This window comes from Bufo bufo, chromosome 4 (genome assembly GCF_905171765.1).
Source record: "Bufo bufo chromosome 4, aBufBuf1.1, whole genome shotgun sequence".
NCBI classification, from domain to species: Eukaryota; Metazoa; Chordata; class Amphibia; order Anura; family Bufonidae; genus Bufo; species Bufo bufo.
Genome location: NC_053392.1, coordinates 465,064,538 through 465,088,607, shown reverse-complemented (window position 1 = coordinate 465,088,607; position 24,070 = coordinate 465,064,538). Strand labels below are relative to the sequence as shown.

Genomic DNA, 24,070 nt, shown 5'->3' with positions numbered 1-24,070 from the left:
TATAAGGGAAAATAATAGCATTCTGAATACAGAATGCATAGTAAAATAGCGCTGGAGGGGTTAAAAAAAATAAAAAATAAATGTAACTCACCTTAGTCCACTTGATCGCGCTGCCCGGCTTCTCGTCTGTCTCCTTTGTTGAACAGGACCTGTGGTGAGCATTCATTACAGGAACAGGACCTGTGGTGACGTCACTCCGGTCATCACATGATCTTTTGCCATGGTGATGGATCACTAAAAATAAACCTTTAACCCAACTGTGTCTCCAGCACTATACCGGCTATTAAACCAGAACTCTGAAGGAAACCTGATGGATCATAAATTCACTGGGGGTCCATAAAAAGGTGTTGTCCGGGTTCAGAGCTGAACCCACACATATCCCCATTTTCACCCATGGAGCATTTCATGCTCCGATGCTTTCCTTTGCCCTGCGCTGAATCGAACAGGGCAAAGGCTTTTTCTGGAGATCCTGTGACATACCATCATGGTAAAAGCAAGGCAGAGGCTTCCACCTAGCAGTGAGCCTGGTGACATCACTGGCACAGATGGGTGGGCTTTAGCAATGCCCTAGCCTAGCAGTGTAATAATATAAAAAAAAAAAAAAACATTTCCCTGCGCAATCCAGCGCAGGGCAAGGAAAAACATTGGGGCATGAAATGCTTTAATGCTCATATCAGGGAGGCTGCCTGGGTGAAAATGGGGATACATCAGGGTTCAGCGATGAACCCGGACATATCCCCATTTTTACCCTGGCAGCCTCCCTTTAAAAGATGGATTCCCCATAGCTGTCATGGCTCTGTTAATAATGGACATGTCATAAATTATGTGCATCCTTCATCAGGGATAAAAAATAAATTTAAAAAATTAAGACTATAAATAAATGACCCTCTCTGTGTTTAGTGATATAAAGAAGAAAAACTGTGGGATTTAAAAAAATAGAAGTGGGGAAAATCATTCCATTGATGGGACTAAGCCTTTTCTGATCATTTGAACAGCTAATTTTGGGCATGGCATTTCCACTAGTTGGAAGTGCTCAGCCCCAGTGTTTTTTGGGGTTGATGTTATGGGTGGTACGTTAAAAGTAAAACAAGGCACCTATAAACTATCAGCTTGTGGGATCCAAAACCTTATGGCTTCACCAAGGGCAGATCATCCGATATAATAAAAGCGCAGTGTGAGTGCGCTGTGTCTGCGTGTGTGTCACCAGTTTTGCACTGAACATGCGCGGTGGGGCAACCAATCAGTACACAGCGCCCCACACACGGCCGCACCGCCTACAGCATCGCGCCAATCAGGACAGGCACTGCCACTGACACTGACACACTGCTGCAGGCGCTGACATTCTGTTTCAAATAACTCTTTAACCCCTTCCATGCCGCGGTCCTTAGGGACCGCTGTCTGGAAGGGGATAACCATCGGGCCACTGCTCTGCCCTTGCAGCGGCACGATGCTTGAAGGGTTAATGCGCCCCATCCCCACACACACACACACACAACACCCCCGCCCACCCTCCCCTTTCAAGGTGGCAGAGCACGCAGAACCCCTCCCTTTCAGGATGGCAGAGCGACAGCGGGGAAGAGTGTTAGCTGTAATGTACAGCTAACACTCTGCTTGAAACAGCCGACACCGATGTCAGCCGTTTAACCCCTTCCATGCCGTGGTCCTTAGGAACCGCTGTATGGAGGGGCTAACAATCGGGCCGCTGTTCTGCTGTGGCAGCGGCCGATGCTTGAAGGGTAAACTGAGGGAGGGAGCTCCCTCCCTCAACCATCCAGCCGCTGTGCTCCTCAAGACCAGGAATCCCTCCTTCTCCACTGTGCCGGCTCAGAAGAACATGGTGCGTGCCGAGAGCGGTGCATGCCATGTTCTACCGCGATATGGCAATATAAACGAAATCTCTATCGTTGGCCAAATTTATATTGTCTATATTGCCCACCCCTACACTGCAGTACACTATATAGTGTACTGAGGTGTATTGTAAGCCATCAGACCCACTGGATCTTCAAGAACCAAGTGGGTCTGGGTCCAAGGAAAAAAATAATTGAAAAATAAAAAACACTAAACATGTTTGGTATCACCGCGTCCGTAAGGACCTGATCTATAAAAGGATCATGTTACTTTTACCGCATGGTGAACGCCATAAAAAAAAAAAAAAAAACACTATGATGGAATTGCAATTTTCCTACCGCACTATCCAAAAAAATGGTGTAAAAAGTGTGTAAAAAGTATGTATCCAAAATTAGCACCAATCAAACCGTGACTCCATCCCACAAAAAATGAGCCCCTAAGTCAATCGTAAAAATAAAAAAAATAAAAAAAATATGGCTTTCAGAATTTTTTTTTCAAACATGATTTTATTGTAGGGTTGCAACTAACGATTATTTGAATAATCGATTAGTTGTCGATAATTTCATCAATGAATCGGGAAAAACACCAAAATGACAAAAAAAGGGGTTTATATAATCTTACTTGAAAAATGATGTTCAAAGGCCATATTAAAACAAATTGTGGACGGCACTGTTATGGAGGGGATCTGTGGACGGCACTGTTATGGAGGGGATCTGTGGACGGCACTGTTATGGAGGGGATCTGTGGACGGCACTGTTATGGAGGGGATCTGTGGACGGCACTGTTATGGAGGGGATCTGTGGACGGCACTGTTATGGAGGGGATCTGTGGACGGCACTGTTATGGAGGGGATCTGTGGACGGCACTGTTATGGAGGGGATCTGTGGACGGCACTGTTATGGAGGGGATCTGTGGTCGGCACTGTTATGGAGGGGATCTGTGGACGGCACTGTTATGGAGGGGATCTGTGGACGGCACTGTTATGGAGGGGATCTGTGGACGGCACTGTTATGGAGGGGATCTGTGGACGGCACTGTTATGGAGGGGATCTGTGGACGGCACTGTTATGGAGGGGATCTGTGGACGGCACTGTTATGGAGGGGATCTGTGGACGGCACTGTTATGGAGGGGATCTGTGAACGGCACTGTTATGGAGGCGATCTGTGGACGGCACTGTTATGGAGGCGATCTGTGGACGGCACTGTTATGGAGGCGATCTGTGGACGGCACTGTTATGGAGGGGATCTGTGGACGGCACTGTTATGGAGGGGATCTGTGGACGGCACTGTTATGGAGGGGATCTGTGGACGGCACTGTTATGGAGGGGATCTGTGGACGGCACTGTTATGGAGGGGATCTGTGGACGGCACTGTTATGGAGGGGATCTGTGGACGGCACTGTTATGGAGGGGATCTGTGGACGGCACGGTTATGGAGGGGATCTGTGGACGGCACGGTTATGGAGGGGATCTGTGGACGGCACTGTTATGGAGGGGTTCTGTGGATGGCACTGTTATGGAGGGGTTCTGTGGATGGCACTGTTATGGGGGATCTGTAGATGGCACTGTTATGGGGGATCTGTAGATGGCACTGTTATGGGAGGGAGATCTGTGCACTGTTATGGGGAGAGGGATCTGTGGTCTGTGGATGGCACTGTTATGGGGAGGGGGATCTGTGGATGACACTATATAGCATCTTATGCTATACGTGTCATCCACAGATCTCCCCCATAGCAGTGTCATCCACAGATCCCCTCCATAACAGTGCCATATACAGATCCCCCTCCCAATAACAGCCCTGGCCCCGCCGCTCACAGCAGTATTCCTTAACCGGCAGTAACTTTTACTTTAAATCACCGCATATTCTTTTACATTACAATGAAGCTCCAGTAACAGGCAGAGCGGGAGGCGGCGTAACGTCACTTACTCATGTGACGCGCCTGCTCCGCCTACTTTATGAATGAAGTAGGCGGAGCAGGCGCGTCACGTGAGTAAGTGACGTCACGCCGCCGCCCGTTCTGCCTGTTACTGGAGATTTATTGTAAGGTAATAAAGATGCGGTGATCTAAAATTAAAGGACCCACAGGCATAGCGCCTGACCGCCCGCATAGCAACGAATCGGCCGATTTTTCGATAACGGGATTCGTTCACAACCAATCCCGTTATCAAATATTATCGATAACGTCGATTAATCGGTGCAGCCCTATTTTATTGAATAAAATAAAGTAAAAAAAAATGCACATATTAGGTATCGTCATGTCTGTAACGACCTGCTCTATAAAAATAGCATGTGATCCAACCCATCTGGTGAACACCATAAAAAAAAATAATAATAATTGCCAAAAAAATCCATTTTTTATCACCTTACATCACAAAAAGTGTAATACCAAGCAATCAAAAAGTCATATTTGCCCTATAATGGTACCGATCAAACCATCATCTCATCCTGCAAATAATGAGATCCTACCGAAAACAATCGCCCCAAAAATAAAAAATAAATGTGGCTTTCAGAAAATGAAAACACAAAAACATGATTTTTATTTTTTTAATGCTTTTATTGTGTAAAATAAAATTTAAAAAAAATGCACATTCTAGGCAATGTTGTGTCCGTAACAACTTGTTCTATAAAAATAGTATGTGATCCAACCCATATGGTGAACGCCATAAAAATAAAAAATATAAAAAATGTGACAAAAAGCAATTTTTTATCACCTTACATCACAAAACGTGTAATACCAAGCGATCAAAAATTCTTATGTGCCCCAAAATGGTACCAATCAAACCATCTCTTCCAGCAAAAAATGAGACCCTACCAAAGACAATCGCCTAAAAAATAAAAAAAAACATGGCTTTCAGAAAATGGAAACATGATTTAAAAAATAAATAAAATTATTGTGCGACTAAGGCCTCATGCACACGACCGTATTTTTTTGCGGTCCGCAAAACGGGGTTCCGTTTTCCCGTGATCCGTGACCGTTTTTTCGTCCGTGGGTCTTCCTTGATTTTTGGAGGATCCACGGACATGAAAAAAATGTCGTTTTGGTGTCCGCCTGGCCGTGCGGAGCCAAACGGATCCGTCCTGAATTACAATGCAAGTCAATGGGGACGGATCCGTTTGACGTTGACACAATATGGTGCCATTTCAAACGGATCCGTCCCCCATTGACTTTCAATGTAAAGTCTGGAGTCCCTTTTATACCATCAGATCAGAGTTTTCTCCAATCCGATGGTATATTTTAACTTGAAGCGTCCCCATCACCATGGGAACGCCTCTATGTTAGAATATACTGTCGGATATGAGTGAGATCGTGAAACCTCATTTCCGACAGTATATTCTAACACAGAGGCGTTCCCAAGGTGATGGGGACGCTTCTAGTTAGAATATACTACAAACTGTGTACATGACTGCCCCCTGCTGCCTAGCAGCATAATATCATTGGTGGCCAGTGCGGGCCCCCCCCCCCCCTCCTCCCTCTATTGTAATGATTCGTTGGTGGCACAGTGTGCCCCCCCCTTCCTCCCTCTATTGTAATAAATCGTTGGTGGCACAGTGTGCGCCCCCCCCCCCCTTCCTCCCTCTATTGTAATAATTCGTTGGTGGCACAGTGTGCGCCCCCCATTGGCCCCCCCTCCCTCTATAGCATTAACAACATTGGTGGCCAGTGTGCGGCCTCCCATCTTTCCCCCCCCCCCCCCCCCGATCATTGGTGGCAGCGGGTTACTAGCAATAGTACAATAGTAAAAGATTCATACTTTACCTGGGAGCTTGGGAGCTGCGATGTTCGTGTCCGGCCGGGAGCTCCTCCTACTAGTAAGTGACAGTTCATTTAGCAATGCGCCGCACAGACCTGTCACTTACCAGTAGGTGGAGCTCCCGGCCGGACACGAACATCGCAGCAGCAGCCTGGAGCAGGTAAGTATGAATCTTCTACTATTGTACTATTGCTAAGTAACCATGGCAACCAGGAGTGTAGTAGCGTCCCGGTTGCCATGGTTACCGATCGGAGCCCCAGCGATTAAACTGGGACTCCGATCGGAACTCCGCTGCCACCAATGATGGGGGGGGGGGGGGAGAGATGGGAGGCCGCACACTGGCCACCAATGTTGTTAATGCTATAGAGGGAGGGGGGGCCGATGGGGGGGGCGCACTGTGCCACCAACGAATTATTACAATAGCGGGAGGGAGGGGGGGGGCGCACACTGTGCCACCAACGAATTATTACAATAGAGGGAGGGGGGGGGGCCGCACTGGCCACCAATGATATTCAAACTGGGGAGGGGGGGGGAGGGTCTGCCCCCTGCTGCCTGGCAGCCCTGATCTCTTACAGGGGGCCGTGATCAGCACAATTAACCCCTTCAGGTGCCGCACCTGAAGGGGTTAATTGTGCTGATCACGGCCCCCTGTAAGAGATCGGGTGCTGCCAGGCAGCAGGGGGCAGTCTTGTACACAGTTTGTAGTGTATTCTAACTAGAAGCGTCCCCATCACCATGGGAACGCTTCTGTGTTAGAATATACTGTCGGTTCTGAGTTTTCACGAAGTGAAAACTCAGCTTTGAAAAAGCTTTTATGCAGACGGATCTTCGGATCCGTCTGGATAAAAACTAACCTACGGCCACGGATCACAGACACGGATGCCAATCTTGTGTGCATCCGTGTTCTTTCACGGACCCATTGACTTGAATGGGTCCGTGAACCGTTGGCCGTGAAAAAAATAGGACAGGTCATATTTTTTTCACGGCCAGGAAACACGGCTCACGGATGCGGCTGCCAAACGGTGCATTTTCCGTTTTTTCCACGGACCCATTGAAAGTCAATGGGTCCGCGAAAAAAAACGGAAAACGGCACAACGGCCACGGATGCACACAACGGTCGTGTGCATGAGGCCTTAGGCTACTTTCACACTAGCGTTCGGAGCGGATCCGTCTGATGTTTCATCAGACGGATCCGCTCCGATAATGCAGACGTTCGCATCCGTTCAGAACGGATCCGTCTGCATTAAAACTTAGAAAATTTTCTAAGTATGAAAGTAGCCTGAGCGGATCCGTTCAGACTTTACATTGTAAGTCAATGGGGAACGGATCCGCTTGAAGATTGAGCCATATGGTGTCATCTTCAAGCGGATCCGTCCCCATTGACTTCCATTATAAGTCTGGACGGATCGCTGCCGGAGCGCTGGCAGGCGGATGCATTCTCAGTGGATCCGCCTCCACTGAGAATGCATTGGGGCCAGACGGATGCGTTCGGGCCGCTCGTGAGCCCCTTCAAACGGAGCGCACGAGCGGACACCCGAGCGCTTATTAGGTATCATTACAACCTGCTCTATAAAAAAAAAAGAAATCTAATTAATTATCTACTCTGCCAGGTGAACATTGTAAGTGCCAGAACAGCCATTTTTTTGGTCTCATAAAAAATGCTACCTCTAGCCAAAAGATTTCTATACTGCAGGAATAACCCTAATAATAACACGCCCCCCGCACCGCTCACACCAGCGCGCAGACCAATGAGGACACAGCGCTCCACATGCCGCCTGCACACCGGCAAGCAGGTCTGAGCGCCACCATTTCTGTTCGTCAGTCCCAGCACTATCAGACATATAGAGAGGAGCCCCTGTCAGCAGCCTGACCTAACAGTCACTACCAGAAGTCTCAGCACCAGCAGTCAGTGCCAGTCGTACAGCCACATCCACCAGTCACAGTGGCAGCCACCAGTCAGGGCCAGCCATCTCAACCACCAGCCACAGCCACCAGTCAGTCAGTGCCAGCAGTCTCAGCCACCAGTCAGTCAGTGCCAGCAGTCTCAGCCGCAGCCAGCAGTCTCAGCCATAGCCACCAGTCAGTGCCAGCAGTCTCAGCCATCTGCCGCAGCTGGCACTCAGTGCCAGCAGTCTCAGCCACAAACCACAGCTAGCAATCTCAGTCACAGCCACTAGTCTTGGCCACCAGTCAGTGTGGTCAAGTTCTCTTGCCATTTAATATAGACTGTTTCTACTAATGTTTATGCACTACAGTTCTAGCGCCCGTTATTGTAACAGGCTTAATGTCTAGTGTCATACTAATCTTATTGATTTCTTTGACTATGTCCCAAAAGTGTTTGATGAGGGTAGTGCCATAGGTACTGCCTACCTGGATTTCATCAAAGCCTTTGAAACAGTGCCACATAGTGAGCTGAATGACAGTGGGCTGATAAATAGACATCAGAGTGTTGTTAATGGTGTGCATTCTGAGAGATATGTTACAAGTGGTGTACCTCATGGGAATGTCCCAAGTCCCATACTTTCTCATATTTTTGTAAATGACAAAGAAGAAGGTTTGGTAGGCAAAGTATCAATAAGGTTAACATTCTTGGAGTGACTAGTAACATGGGAAAAGATTTAGCTTCTCTGGACAAATGGTCCAAACAACGGAAACTGGAGTTCAATGTTTCTAAATGTAAAATAAGTACACTTGGGGAGAAGAACTGCAAAAATGGTAGAGGGTCTGAAGCATAAAAAGCTATCAGGAGAGACAAAGAGCCTCTGTCAGCAAGATTAACCCTAATAAACCAGGTAAATCATACTAATTAAAATTATACCTTTCTTTTATCTGTAAGTTAAACAGCTGCAGAGATATCTGCATTTTATTCATATGCAAATACCATGAGAATAGTGGTTTTCTTTACTAAGGGCTCGTTCACACGACCGTTGCCCCTCTGTTGCAGTATTGCGGCCCGCATTTGCAATCCGCAATACACAGGCACCGTTCCGTGTGTATTCTGCATCACGGATGCGGACCCATTAATTTCAATGGGTCCGCAAATCCAGAGAGAGGCGGAACGGAACACTACGGAGGTCTTCCGTGGGGTTCTGTTACGTACTTCCGTTCCGCAAAAAGATAGAACTTGCTCTATCTTTTTGCAAAACGGACGAATGCAGACCCATTCAAGTTGAATGGGTCTGGATTCATCCCGGCGGCCGTACAGAGGTTGTCCGTGCATTGGGGACCGCAAATTGCAGTCCCCAATGCACGGAACGACCCACCTACGGCCGTGTGAATGAGCCCTTAGATATACATATTACTGGTCTATATATGCCTATGAACAAACAAGCAATATGCATTAGCTTTCTAAGCATAGAAAACCATTATTTTCAACACTGTATAACATGGAGGTAGGTGTTCTGCCTTCCATACAGAAGGTCTCAGGTTTAGGCTACATTCACACGAATGTATTGTTTCCATGTCCGTTCCGTTTTAGTTTTTTTCGGATAGGATGCAAACCCATTCATTTCAACGGGTCCGCAAAAAATGCAGACAGCACACCGTGTGCTATCTGCATCCCCATGTCCACACAGCTCTAGGATGACTTTTACTTCTTTCCTGATACTCATACTGTACATATACATAACATTCCCCATATCTAGTTCAAGATCTGTTTCTCAGTGTAAGGGTGCATTCACACGACCATATAAATGCATCCGCATCAGTTCCGCAATTTTGCGGAACGGGTGCGGACCCATTCATTTCAAGGGGGCCGCAAAAGTTGCGGACAATAATAGGCACTCTATATAGCGCCGGTCATGTGCGGTCTGCAAAATGTGGAACGCACACGGCCGGTATCCGTGTTTTGCGGATCCGCAATTTGCGGACCACAAAACACTTACGGTCGTGTAAATGCACCCTAAAGGCAAAGTTTAAAACCACAGCTGAGTGTCACAAATATATGAAGTATCATTTTATCTGCTGCTTCTGCCCTTATGCTTGATGACTAGCCCTGTCAATGAAGGAGAGGGAGAGTGCGCAGAGAGCAGGGGGGTTACAACCGCAGATATGTTAGCATGATCAACCTTACCAGGAAATAAGGGTTGGTCAAACTGACCTGCCTGGGAAAACATGTCTGTCCCAAGATAAATCAGAAATAATATAAGGGCAGACTAGATGGACCCGTTAGTTTTTTTCTGTTGTCAATCTGCTATGTTTTAATCTTCGGTTTCTTTCTCCAGTGCTGTTCTCTGCAGCACTAATAGACTAAATGCACACCATCAGGATTACGTGCGGATTTGAGTGCGGAAAATCTGCACCATAGGTCATGCACATTGTATTCTATGAGAATTTTCATGTACACAATGCAGATTATTTCCATGCGCTTTTGACCTGTGGTGCAGATTTTAAATTCCGCAGCATGTCAATTTATTTTATATTTTATGACCGGATTTTCTCTTTTCACTTAGTAAAATCCGCATGTGGAAAAACAGCACCAATTGGGGCGGATTGTCCGCACTGATTTCACTGCGAACACCTGCGGATTTCAGTGTGGATTCTCTGCACATAAATCCTGAATGTGTGCATATACCCATATGGTTCTGCTGCGGCATTGGTGACGTACGTGGATACAGCACATGACCACTGCAGCCAATCACTGTCCACAGCAGTCTATCACTGAAAACGGCGATTGGCAGCAGCAGTCACACGCCCCATCCCAGCGCACCACTGTACACATCATCGACCCCTTTCATCAGAACTAGCCCCATGCATAAGACTGTATTTTTTTCTTTGTAAGACACACCTTTTTTCCTCCAAAAGTAGGATGAAAATGCCCATGCGTTTTAAAAAGCGAATACTAGTGAGCGCTTCCTTTATGGAAGCGCTCACTAGTATGAATTAGGTGCCGGGAGCGGGGAAGAAGCGCTGCAAGTGTCTGGACGTTGTGTGTACACTATGACCTGACACTGCATGCAGTCAGGTAACAGTGAAGCGCAGGCCGGAGAATAAAGGGAAGCGCGACGCCGGACCCGAAGTGGAGCCGAGGCGCACGAGAGACAAGAGACGTTTTTTTATTTTAGTCTAATGGGGGTCTGAAAGAAAAGAGCTGATCTGAGGTCTGATGGGGGTCTGACATGGAGGGCCGATGGGGTACTGACATGGAGGGCTGATATGGGGGTCTGATGTGATTCCTGATATTTATGGGGGTCTGATGTGAGGATCTGATATGAGGTCTTCTTTTTCTCGTCTAAAATATGGGGTGCGTCTTATCATCGGGTGAGTCTTATAAAGTGAAAAATATGGTAGTTTGCTGAGCAGCCTTTGCTGGAGATCCGGACGGTTTTCTTGTGGAAAGCACCTTGTAGCTTAAAAGAGTCTTCTATAACCATCATTTTCGGATCGCTTTATTCTATGTCAACCACAGAGTGAGCGTAACGTGCTGCTCCCTATACTTCGGCAGCTTTACCTGCACACAGACTACTTAGTAGTGGTTGTTCAGTGCATTACAACTTTGTCCCATTCACAAGAATGTTAAGAGGCTACATTAGCATGGACCGCTGCTGCTACGTAGTGTCATGATCCCTTCCGTGACAGAGGTTAGAAGATCTGAGAGACATGCATCACGTGAGGTTATCTGACAGCCTCGCGGTTTTCACTTTGCATTGTTGTTGTTGGTATGACCACACCTCTTGTTTCAGGTGTAGCTTGTGGTCATTACTGTTCCTCTATTTAGTCTGGACTCGCACTTTTTACCATGCGGTTGATATTATCTACATGGAGTTGGAAGAGCTGGTGTGTTGTCCTCTTCTGAGTTCCTGTTCATCCATTTTCTATTGAAGATAAGTGTTCTCCCCTTTGTATTTTGTTTTCCTCTTTTGCGCATTGTTTCCTAGGCCTCAGGGAGACGCTGGTTCATTCATTTGGGAAGGAACCAGTGGTCTCAGACCCTGTCACTACGCCTAGGAATTTTCAGGGTTTCTAGGTCCTAGGTATACGGTGTATGAATATTCCCACCATCAGGGTCTATTCATACTGACAGGGCTAGGTTTAGGGTTTCCTAGGTGGTGACCTTTTCCTTTCCTAGTTTCGGGTCATTTTCCTTCTGTTCTCATTCTGGTGTTCCTCCCCTCCCCCTTCATTGTGACACGTAGATGGCGTGCATGTAAACAACTTGAAGTAAAACAAAAGGGTTTTCCGAACCTTATCTGATCGTGGGGGTTCGACAACCGGAACTCCCGCCGATCAGCTGTTTGAGCTCGCCAGAGCTCGTAGTAGTCTTCTCTTAGCTCAACAAGCACAGCACCATACATAGTATATCAACTGTGCTTGGTATCGCAGCTCAGCCCCATTCACTTCAATGGGGCTAAGCTGCGCCTAGGCTAAGCTGCGAGTACTGGTGCCTCCTCAAAAGCTGATTGGTGGGGATCCCGGGTGTTGGACCCCCACCGATCAGACACTGATCTATCCAAAGGACAGCTCATCAGTATAAAAGTCTCGGAAAAAACCTTTAAAAGGGGTTGTCTGAGTTATTTCTTTTATATTTGTATGTTTCTAACTAGGCAAATGTAAGGACTTTACAATTCAATAACTATCTCCAGTTGCTCCTTTCTCGGATTTCACTGAAGGTCACATGACCTGTGATGTCAGCTTCTCTCCCTGCTCTGATGTTTTGTGCACAAGCCTGAGAGAACAGATCTGTGTCTGTACATGAGATGTCACTGTGCTGGCCACGTCCCCTTGCACTGCCGGCTGCTGCTTATTGCTCTCTACCTGGATTCTTAAGGAAAAACATTAACCCCTTCAGCTGCACAGACTCAGGGCTGAAGGCTTTACTGAGTAGCTGCAGGCAGTGAGGAGACAAATACTGGGCACAGGAGCTGACAGAGGAGTTCTTCAGAGCATTGCACAAGAACAGGTAGGGGGAAGATCCTGTGTGTATCAGCAGTGTCATTGTACAGCTGGGATTTGTAGTCCTACAAATACAACATGCTCCTGAGTCTCCCAGCAGGCAGACTTGCATTCACTCCCTTTTTTTGCCTAAAACTTGCTTAGCTTAGTTATATATTGCTTCCCATCAGATTTACAGTGCTATATTTTTTTTTCATAACTCGGATAACCCCTTTAAGGGGCTGTAGTGCTTGCACAGGCCACTTCTATGGGTATCAAGAAATCCACATGCAAAGACATATTAAACCTTAAAAGGGGTTGTCTGGGAATTAAGAAAATATAAATACTTAAATATTACTTTATTATAAATACACTGCTCAAAAAAATAAAGGGAACGCAAAAATAACACATCCTAGATCTGAATTAATTAAATATTCTTCTGAAATACTTTGTTCTTTACATAGTTGAATGTGCTGACAACAAAATCACACAAAAATAAAAAAAATGGAAATCAAATTTTTCAACCCATGGAGGTCTGGATTCACCCTCAAAATGAAAGTGGAAAAACACACTACAGGCTGATCCAACTTTGATGTAATGTCCTTAAAACAAGTCAAAATGAGGCTCAGTAGTGTGTGTGGCCTCCACGTGCCTGTATGACCTCCCTACAACGCCTGTGCATGCTCCTGATGAGGTGGCGGACGGTCTCCTGAGGGATCTCCTCCCAGACCTGGACTAAAGCATCTGCCAACTCCTGGACAGTCTGTGGTGCAACGTGACGTTGATGGATAGAGCGAGACATGATGTCCCAGATGTGCTCAATTGGATTCAGGTCTGGGGAACGCGCGGGCCAGTCCATAGCATCAATGCCTTCGTCTTGCAGGAACTGCTGACACACTCCAGCCACATGAGGTCTAGCATTGTCTTGCATTAGGAGGAACCCAGGGCCAACCGCACCAGCATATGGTCTCACAAGGGGTCCGAGGATCTCATCTCAGTACCTAATGGCAGTCAGGCTACCTCTGGCGAGCACATGGAGGGCTGTGCGGCCCTCCAAAGAAATGCCACCCCACACCATTACTGACCCAATGCCAAACCGGTCATGCTGGAGGATGTTGCAGGCAGCAGAACGTTCTCCACGGCGTCTCAAGACTCTGTCACGTCTGTCACATGTGCTCAGTGTGAACCTGCTTTCATCTGTGAAGAGCACAGGGCGCCAGTGGCGAATTTGCCAATATTGGTGTTCTCTGGAAAATGCCAAACGTCCTGCACGGTGTTGGGCTGTAAGCACAACCCCCACCTGTGGACGTCGGGCCCTCATATCACCCTCATGGAGTCTGTTTCTGACCGTTTGAGCAGACACATGCACATTTGTGGCCTGCTGGAGGTCAATTTGCAGGGCTCTGGCAGTGCTCCTCCTGTTCCTCCTTGCACAAAGGCGGAGGTAGCGGTCCTGCTGCTGGGTTGTTGCCCTCCTACGGCCTCCTCCACGTCTCCTGATGTACTGGCCTGTCTCATGGTAGCGCCTCCATGCTCTGGACACTACGCTGACAGACACAGCAAACCTTCTTGCCACAGCTCGCATTGATGTGCCATCCTGGATAAGCTGCACTACCTGAGCCACTTGTGTGGGTTGTAGACTGCGTCTCATGCTACCACTAGAGTGAAAACACAGCCAGCATTCAAAAGTGACCAAAACATCAGCCAGGAAGCATAGGAACTGAGAAGTGATCTGTGGTCACCACCTGCAGAACCACTCCTTTATTGGGGGTGTCTTGCTAATTGCCTATAATTTCCACCTGTTGTCTATCCCATTTGCACAACAGCATGTGAAATTGATTGTCACTCAGTGTTGCTTCCTAAGTGGACAGTTTGATTTCACAGAAGTGTGATTGACTTGGAGTTACATTGTGTTGTTTAAGTGTTCCCTTTATTTTTTTGAGCAGTGTATATTCCTAAATACTTTTCATTACTTATAATGGCTCGTTTTGTCTAGGGAGCAATGATTAGTAGAAATAAAATGGCCGCCATCCTATTAGTACACACAGAACCTGTCCTAATCACACAGGAGGACAAGTTACTTCAGGACACTGAGGTAAAGAGCTGCCTCATCCTCCTCTCCTACTTGTCAGGGATTATGATCCTGAATACAGATGATAGGATCTTCAGCTGAATCTCTGTAGGAATGGAGTTCATGAGGAGACATAAATTACAGAACGGACTGGCAGGACAGACTGTGGTAATGTGGGGTTGTGGTAATGGAGACTGCATACAAGAGCTGCTGCTCATTATCCACATCCCCACCTCCTCTCTGTACTTCATGTCTCCTCATGATCTTTACCTCAATGTTGTGAAGTAACTTGTCCTCCTGTGTGATTGGGACAGGTTTTGTGTGTACTAATAGGACAGCAGCCATTTTGTTTCTCCTAATGATTGCTCCCCAGACAAAACGAGCCATTATAACCAGGGTGGATAAAAATCAATGATTTTTATTTATTTTTCTAAATACAAAAATCAGATTTTAATTTATTTAAATCAGATTTTTATTATTTAAAATCAGGTTTTTATTATATAAAATGCTTTTTGAGGAAAATTTATTACCATCCAAAGGTTATTACATCATGAAATAAAGATTCGTTTTTTTATTATGTAGAATAAGGCTGTGTATGTGGACTCCCATATTGTTGAATGGATTAGGCAGTGGCTGAGGGACAGACAACAGAGGGTTGTAGTCAATGGAGTATATTCAGACCATGGTCTTGTTACTAGTGGGGTACCTCAGGGATCTGTTCTGGGACCCATATTGTTTAATATCTTTATCAGCAAAATTGCAGAAGGCCTCGATGGTAAGGTGTGTCTTTTTGCTGATGACACAAAGATTTGTAACAGGGTTGATGTTCCCGGAGGGATACACCAAATGGAAAAGGATTTAGGAAAACTAGAGGAATGGTCAAAAATCTGGCAACTAAAATTTAATGTTGATAAGTGCAAAATAATGCACCTGGGGCGTAAAAATTCAAGAGCAGAATATAAAATCAGTGATACAGTCCTAACCTCAGTATCTGAGGAAAGGGATTTAGGGGTCATTATTTCAGAAGACTTAAAGGTAGGCAGACAATGTCATAGAGCAGCAGGAAATGCTAGCAGCATGCTTGGGTGTATAGGGAGAGGCATTACCAGTAGAAAGAGGGAGGTGCTCATGCCGCTCTACAGCGCACTAGTGAGACCTCATTTGGAGTATTGTGCTCAGTACTGGAGACCATATCTCCAGAAGGATATTGATACTTTGGAGAGAGTTCTGAGAAGAGCTACTAAACTAGTACATGGATTGCAGGATAAAACTTACCAGGAAATATTAAAGGACCTTAACATGTATAGCTTGGAAGAAAGACGAGACAGAGGGGATATGATAGAAACTTTTAAATACATAAAGGGAATCAACAAGGTAAAAGAGGAGAGAATATTTAAAAGAAGAAAAACTGCTACAAGAGGACATAGTTTTAAATTAGAGGGGCAAAGGTTTAAAAGTAATATTAGGAAGTATTACTTTACTGAGAGAGTAGTGGATGCATGGAATAGTCTTCCTGCAGAAGTGGTAGCTACAAATACAGTGAAGGAGTTTAAGCATGCATGGGATAGGCATAAGACCATCCTTCATATAAGATAGGGCCAGGGGCTATTTATAGTATTCAGTATATTGGGCAGACTAGATGGGCCAAATGGTTCTTATCTGCCGACACATTCTATGTTTCTATATGTGTATTTTTTTTGGTAAATAAATTCCATTAATCCATTCACAATGTCATGCTCTTCCAGAGGTTTTTGTAAGATTATTGGGCAGTTTCTCTGCCTACAGGATATTATCACAGATGCTTGGTTTACTTTTGCAGTTCTCAAAACTGAATTTGACTCAGCAGAGATCACATGCCTCTTCTTCACAGCAAAAATGTTATAACATGAACAGAGTTGAGAAAAATACCTTAATACTAACTTCTACAAACCTATGAATGCAGAATCAACCTAATAAAACTAATATGAAAAGTTGTTATTCTAAAAATCTTCATCTTCTTGCATATTATAAGTTATTCCAGCAAGAATTAGTCTTTATGTAGAAAACTATGAATTAAATCAAGCCTTACTGATTATAACTAAATAAAGTTAGTTGGGAATATATTTATAATAAAGTAATATTTAAGTATTTTCAGTAATTTTATTTTCAATTTGCAATTTATTTGCATCATGAAGGGAGGCTTGAAAGGGTTTCATAAAAGCACAAATCAAAAAACAATACTGATCTTATACATCAGTCATTAAGTTGAAGCACGTTTTATCAGCTTCTCCTCTCACACTCAGGAAAAATGGCACACGTAGGGACTTTCATCATGATACTTAAAATTACATTTCCCAGCATGCAGCATAGCAAACTTCTCCCCCCATTTGTTTTTTATGGGCTGATTTGCTATCAAATCGGGCACATGCGCAGTATGTGTTCAATTCATCATAATGACTGTAGCTACATACAGGCACATGTGGAACAACACATGGTTGGCTGAACTCATGCTCTACGCATGCATTACATGATCCAGCCCGTACGTACGGAGAGTGAATTTCAGATAAGAAGTATGTATGGCTTTCCACCATGAACAGCGTGAAAACTGAATTACATAGGCCTCTTTCACACAGGCGTCCCAGATTTGCTCCGGATGCGTCGCGTGTGCATTGCTGGAAAAAAGTGCGGGAAGGCACGCAATTGCAGTCAGTTTTGACTGCGATTGTGTTCCGATGTTCAGTTTTTTTTCGCACGAGTGCAATGCGTTTTGCATGCGCGCAAGAAAAAACTGAATGTGGTACCCAGACCCAAACCCAGACTTCTTCACTGAAGTTCGGGTTTGGGTTAGGTGTTCTATTCATTTTATTATTTTCCCTTATAATATGGTTATAAAGGAAAAATAATAGCATTCTTAATACAGAATGCTTACTAAAATGTTGCTTGAGGGGTTAAAAAAAATAATAATTAACTCACCACATCCACTTGTACGCGCTGCCGGCATTGTCTTCTTTCTTCTTCTTTCAGGACCTGCAAAAGGACCTTTGATGACGCAATCACACTCACCACGTGGAAATCTTCATTCAGCAGGAGCTGCTCTGACGTCACCGCGCTCACCACATGGTGAGTGCAATTGCGTCATCAAAGGTCCCTTTGCAGGTCCTGAAAGAAGAAAGAAAGACGACGATGCCGGCAGCGCGAACAAGTGGATGGGGTGAGTTAATTTAATTTAATTTATTTTTTTAACCCCTCAAGCAACATTTTAGTAAGCATTTTGTATTAAGAATGCTATTATTTTCCTTTATAACCAAGTTATAAGGGAAAATAATACAGTAAATTGACTTATCAATTTACTAACATTATCTCCTAGCAACCATGCATGAAAATTTTCACACATCGCCAAGGCTCCAGATGGCGACCAAAACGGTCGCCAATGCGCCTTAAAATTTGCAGATGGCGACAAGACTTTTTAGTCTTGTGGCCATTTGCGACTGGACCGCCGTGCTGCTGCGCAGCCTAGTATCAGTTAAAGAACATGGCACATGCCATGTTCTCTTCACTAGCACAGTGGAGAAGGAGGGAGTCCCTCCCTCCCCACTGTGACGCGGCCGCCACTGCCACCAATGGGGAGATAGCAGGGAGGAGGAGGGGAGGAGCTGTGGCCACTGCGCCACCAATGAATGTAAAACATATTAATACAAGTATGGCAGCGGTATCACAGACCAGACCTCAATAACAGGGCATGCGATACGCGGCAATTAACCCCTCAGGTGCCACATCTGAGGGGTTAATTGCCGCGGATTGCATGCCCTGTTATTGAGGCCGGGTGCGGGATCTGTGATACTGCTGCCGACACTTGTATAAATGAGTTTCATGGGTCCAAAAAATATGAACAGGCTACATAGAGCGGCGCCCAGGGATCTAAGTGCACTTACTATTATTCCTGGACGCCGCGCCGTTCGCCTGCTGTGGCCCCCGGTATTTTCAACATTCAGAGCAAGGAGGAGGAGACGCCAGTGTCTCTCCTTCTCCCTGACAGCAGCGCTTTCCAATCGCAGCTCAGAGCCAGGGAGGTTTTTTTTCTCCCTGGCTCTGAGCTCTCCTCTGCGATTGGACAGCGCTGCTGTCAGGGAGAAGGAGAGACACTGGAGTCTCCTCCTCCTTGCTCTGAATGTTGAAAATACCAGGGGCGACAGCGGGCGAACGGAGCGGCGCCCAGGAATAATAGTAAGTGCACTTAGATCCCTGGGCCCCGCTCTATGTAGCCCACTACTTAGTTCATATTCTTTGGACCAACGAAAAGTCCTCTTTAATTACATTATCATTGGTGGCGCAGTGCGCCCCCCTAGTATTAGTATCATTGGTGGGGTGGTGCAGTGCGGCCACAGGGTCCCCTCCCCTCCATTGGTGGCAGTGGCAGATTACACTGTGGGGGCTCCGATCGGTTACCATGGCAGCTAGGATGCTACTGAAGTCCTGACTGCCATGGTAATCTCCCTGCTGCTGAGTGTACTATGCACAGGGCAGCAGGAAGAGTGTGATGTCCTATTCACCCTGGTAGAGCTTTATCGGGGTGAATAGGACAAGGGATGAAAAGATTCAGGTTATAGCCCCTAAGGGGGGAAATGGCTATTAAATAAAAAGTTTAAAAAAAACACCAAAATACTAAAAGTTTTTAGGCCTCTTTCACACTTGCGTTGTCCGGATCCGGCGTGTACTCCACTTGCCGGAGGTGCCCGCCGGATCCGGAAAAACGCAAGTGTACTGAAAGCATTTGAAGACGTCTTCAAAATGCTTTCAGTGTTACTATGGCAGCCAGGACGCTATTAAAGTCCTGGTTGCCATAGTAGGAGCGGGGAGCGGGGGAGCGGTATACTTACAGTCCGCGCGGCTCCCGGGGCGCTCCAGAATGACGTCAGAGCGCCCCATGCGCATGGATGACGTGCCATGCGATCACGTGATCCATGCGCTTGGGGCGCCCTGACGTCACTCTGGAGCGCCCCGGGAGCCGCACGGACGGTAAGTATGCTGCTCCCCGCTACACTTTACCATGGCTGCCAGGACTTTAGCGTCCTTGCAGCCATGGTAACCATTCAGAAAAAGTTAAACGTCGGATCCGGCAATGCGCCGAAACGACGTTTAGCTTAAGGCCGGATCAATGCCTTTCAATGGGCATTAATTCCGGATCCGGCCTTGCGGCAAGTCTTCAGGATTTTTGGCCGGAGCAAAAAGCGCAGCATGCTGCGGTATTTTCTCCGGCCAAAAAACGTTCCGTTCCGGAACTGAAGACATCCTGATGCATCCTGAACGGATTTCACTCCATTCAGAATGCATTAGGATAAAACTGATCAGGATTCTTCTGGCATAGAGCCCCGACAACGGAACTCTATGCCGGAAGAAAAGAACGCAGGTGTGAAAGAGCCCTACATTGCCCCCTTTCCCAATTTTACATATAAAATTTACAAACAATAAAAAATAAACATATTATTACACATCCGAAAAAGTGTGAGCTATTAAAATAATAAAAAATATTTCCGCTCTGGTGAAGGCCATAACAGAAAAAAAAAAAAAAAAAACGCGCAATTCGCCATTTTTAGTCACCTTGTCCCCCAAAAGATGTCACTGGATGTGAGAGGTATGTGGTGCTGTATTCTCTTATATGTAGTGCTGGCTCACTACTGTGACCTGAGTCTCATCTTCTACGTCAAGTCCTTTTTTAAAGGGTTTCTGTCACCCCATTAAACCGTTTTTTGTTTTTTCTTTACTAATAATCCCTATAGTGCGATCTCATGATACATAAGCAAATTAATCATTTTGGTTCAGTAGAATTTGCTAAATATGCTAATTACCTTGCTACCAGCAAGTAGGGCGGCTACTTGCTGGTAGCAGCCGCATCCTCCGATGGTAATGACATCGCTGGATGCTCGAATCAGGTAAGTATGTACATAATAAGCATGCTGCCACAAAAACCACCAACGAAATGGGAATAAATAATTTTATAAAAATGACAGTTATTAACACTATACCACCAACGATTATTAATAATAAATCTCTTCCGGGTGTACTTGATGACGTCATCGACGCAGGCGCATTGAGGATGGAGCGGTAGAGAGAGCGGCCGCCTCTCAGTGCGCCTGCGCCGATTGAAGACAGGTACAGCGCAGGTGCGAGATTTCAAATTCTAACAGCGCCAGCAGAGAACGATTCCCTTCCCTGGCCCTGTCAATCAGCATGCCGAGGGGGCGTCATTACCATCGGAGGATGCGGCTGCTACCATCCGTGACAAGATGGTCAGTGGTTCATCCATGAAGATGTCTGTGAAGAATCCGTGTTTGGTCTTTGTGTCCGTTTTTTGCCCTCCGTGTTTCATCCGTATCCCATGAACACTGCTTAGCGGAAAATTAGTGTTTCTAGGAGATGCTCTGAAAAATCGGTTAAAACCACGAACCAAACTCAGATAGGATCCTTGCTGTGTCCACGATTTTCACTGACTATAATGTACCACCATTGACCCACGGTCTACTGAACAATCACTGATGTGTTAATGCACATATTAAAGACAATGGGGGTCATTTATTAACTGCTTAATGCAGAAAGCCGTACATGTACGGCTTATGCGCAAGGGCTTGTATGGAGCGGGCTGCTGCGATGAGAAATTAGCCATTTGTCCTCCAAAAAAATTGAATGACAGTGATCAAAAAGTTATAAGTACCCCATATATGGTACCAATAATGACTACAGTTCGTCCTACAAAAAGCAAGGCCACATACAGCTCTCTAGACATAAATATAAAAAAAAGTTATAACAAAAAATGGCAATGCAAAGAACAAAATAAAAACTGTACAAATTTGGTATTGCCATAATCGTATTGACTCACAGAATGAGGGTGTCATGTAATGCTGTGGTATCAAAACCCAAACAACCTCGGCGGAATATTTTTATTTATTTTTTTCAATTTTCCCCCTACAAATAATTTTTTCCTGTTTTCCAATACAAAACATGGTAAAATAAATGGTGCCATTAAAAAATGCAACTTGTCCTGCAAAAAATAAGCTTTCATATGGCTATGTGATTGGAAAATTAAAAAAGTTATGGGTATTGGAATGTGGGTACGAAAAAGGGTTCCTTAGCCAGGTGGATCAAAACAACGATATCTGAAGCCTATGGCGTATTACAACAAGTTCTCCCTAAAATAATTAAAGCTCATTCAACACGTACCATTTCCACTTCTTGGGCAGAGAGAGCTGATGCATCGATCGAGAAAATTACAAAGCAGGAACATGGTCTAGCCCCCATTCATTCATTAAACATTACAGGGTTGACATCAATTCTAGTCAGGGCCTAGCATTCGGCAGGAAGCTTCTGCAAAGCTATTGTCCCACCCTAAATTACTTTTCTGGTATATCTCATGGTAATGCCGTCGTGGAGGATGAAAGGGAAAAATGAATTACTTACGTTAATTTCCTTTTCATGAATCCTCCATGTGTATTTGCGTTTGAATGATAAAAAGACTCTCTAGGCTGTCGGTCCAGAAAGACACTGAGGATGGCTGGAGGAGGGTCAAATTTATTCTTCCTGTCCCTACCTGGTTGGAGGCAGAACCTTTCTCATGGTTTATCCTATCTGAGTTTGGTTCGTGGTTTTAACCGATTTTTCAGAGCATCTCCTAGAAACACTAATTTTCCGCTAAGCAGTGTTCATGGGATACGGATGAAACACGGAGGGCAAAAAACGGACACAAAGACCAAACACGGATTCTTCACAGACATCTTCATGGATGAACCACTGACCATCTTGTCACTTGCTGGTAGCAGCCGCATCCTCCGATGGTAATGACGCCCCCTCGGCATGCTGATTGACAGGGCCAGGGAAGGGAATCGTTCTCTGCTGGCGCTGTTAGAATTTGAAATCTCGCGCCTGCGCCGTACCTGTCTTCAATCGGCGCAGGCGCACCTATCTTTTTGCGGAACGGGCGGATCCATTAAAGTGAATGGGTCCGCGATCTGCTGCGGCTGCCCCACGGTCGGTGTTCGCAGCACGGCCACGGGGCGCACACGTTCGCGTGCAGGAGGCCTAATGCTGTAAGTTCAGGTCAGATGTGCTCGGGAAACGTGGCTGTCGCATGAAGTACGTTTCCGCGCTCCTCTGACCCACATTCACAGCATCATTATGATTCACAGCAGATACAAGGCTACGTTCACAACTTTGACGAATTTTTCATTTTTCTGTTCCGGTAAAAGAACACAAAATGAAAAAAAACTGAAGTGGTGGGTCGTATATTGGATTTTTCTGGAACCATCACACATATATGAACCTAGCTCCAAAGTAGCATCTGATAACAGCTATGGAAGTGACTGCCCTGATCCTATGTGACTTGTACAGGACCTGGAAGTACCACACGGGCTACATTACACTGGACAGGTACTCACAGTAATAAGCCACCACCGGGTCCCGCTTGTCATGCTCCTGAGCTGTCCTCAGGTGATGCTGCAGGGACTTGAACTGGGGAGGTATCGGGTTCAGCTGAGCGGCCATTTCTCTGCACCTATAGGCACTGGGCAGCTGACAGGAGGAAGACACTCAGTGAGCACACAGCTGTGCTTCCGCTTCCGCCCATGTGGGAGGGCGCTGGGTGACGGCGCGGGCGGGAAGGCGGGCGGTATCTGCAGCTGACAGAAGTTTCTCTCAGATGAGGGAAACCATAGGATAGGAATAACTCGTTCCTGTCTGTCAGCAGCCTCCGGGCTCAGTATAGTGGGACAGCATAATTGTTTCCTTGTACGATGTGGCAGGTTTACAGCTTCTGGTTTTGTGATACTTTATCGCAAAGCAAATGGCAGAAAGCTGTGTGACGCCCCCGTCGCTTTTTACCTCAGGAACTACTGTACAATGTCCCTTTGTCTCTGTTCACATCACAGCGGTGTCGGCCGGTGAAATTTCCCGCCTGTGCTAGATACAACCCTCCTTCCCCTCCACAAATGTGACGGTGCCATACAGTTACATAGGTTACCCACAGAATCGGGCATCCTAATCTTATTCTGTGGGAGGAAATGGGTGCCTGTCACTGGTGGCTTTTTTCAGTTAATGGAGCTGTATTTTTGGGGGGAGTGGTGCAGTATTTTGTTGGGACAATTTGGGGGTGCCATCCATACGTTATTTCAATCATTATGTAATTGCCTTTTTTATTGTAAACCAAGGAAGCTAAGGCTAATTTCATAGGAGCGCGTTTTCCGTCCGGGTGTGATGCGTGTTTTGAAAGGATAGCATGCGGACTGAATCCTGACCTATTCATTTCGCTGGGTCTAAGCATGGGCGTCATTTTTCTCGAATCAACTCTGCATTCAGGAAAAATCGCAGCATGTTCTATATTGTGCGTTTATCACGCAGCCCTGACTCCTTAGAAGTGAATGGGGCTTACGTGAAAAACAGAAGCTGTCCGGATGCGATGCGTTTTTCACTGATAGTTACTAGGAGATAATTGTCTAGTCTTTCTTCACTCGCATCAAAAACTGATTGCATCCGCATGGGAAAAGTGAAACACTGAACACAGTCAC

At 45.8% G+C, this 24,070-nt stretch overlaps 1 protein-coding gene across 1 annotated transcript in view; it reads right to left on the bottom strand.

Annotated features, from left to right (window-relative positions):
• VTA1 (vesicle trafficking 1) overlaps nucleotides 1-23,132 on the bottom strand; it is a 270,605-nt gene extending 247,473 nt beyond the window's left edge. Inside the window, exon 1 of the mRNA XM_040429478.1 lies at nucleotides 22,946-23,132. Within this exon, the coding sequence (XP_040285412.1) occupies nucleotides 22,946-23,051 (106 nt within the window). The 5' untranslated portion in view covers nucleotides 23,052-23,132. The remainder of the gene's footprint in view (nucleotides 1-22,945) is intronic.
• Nucleotides 23,133-24,070: the final 938 nt, after the last annotated feature.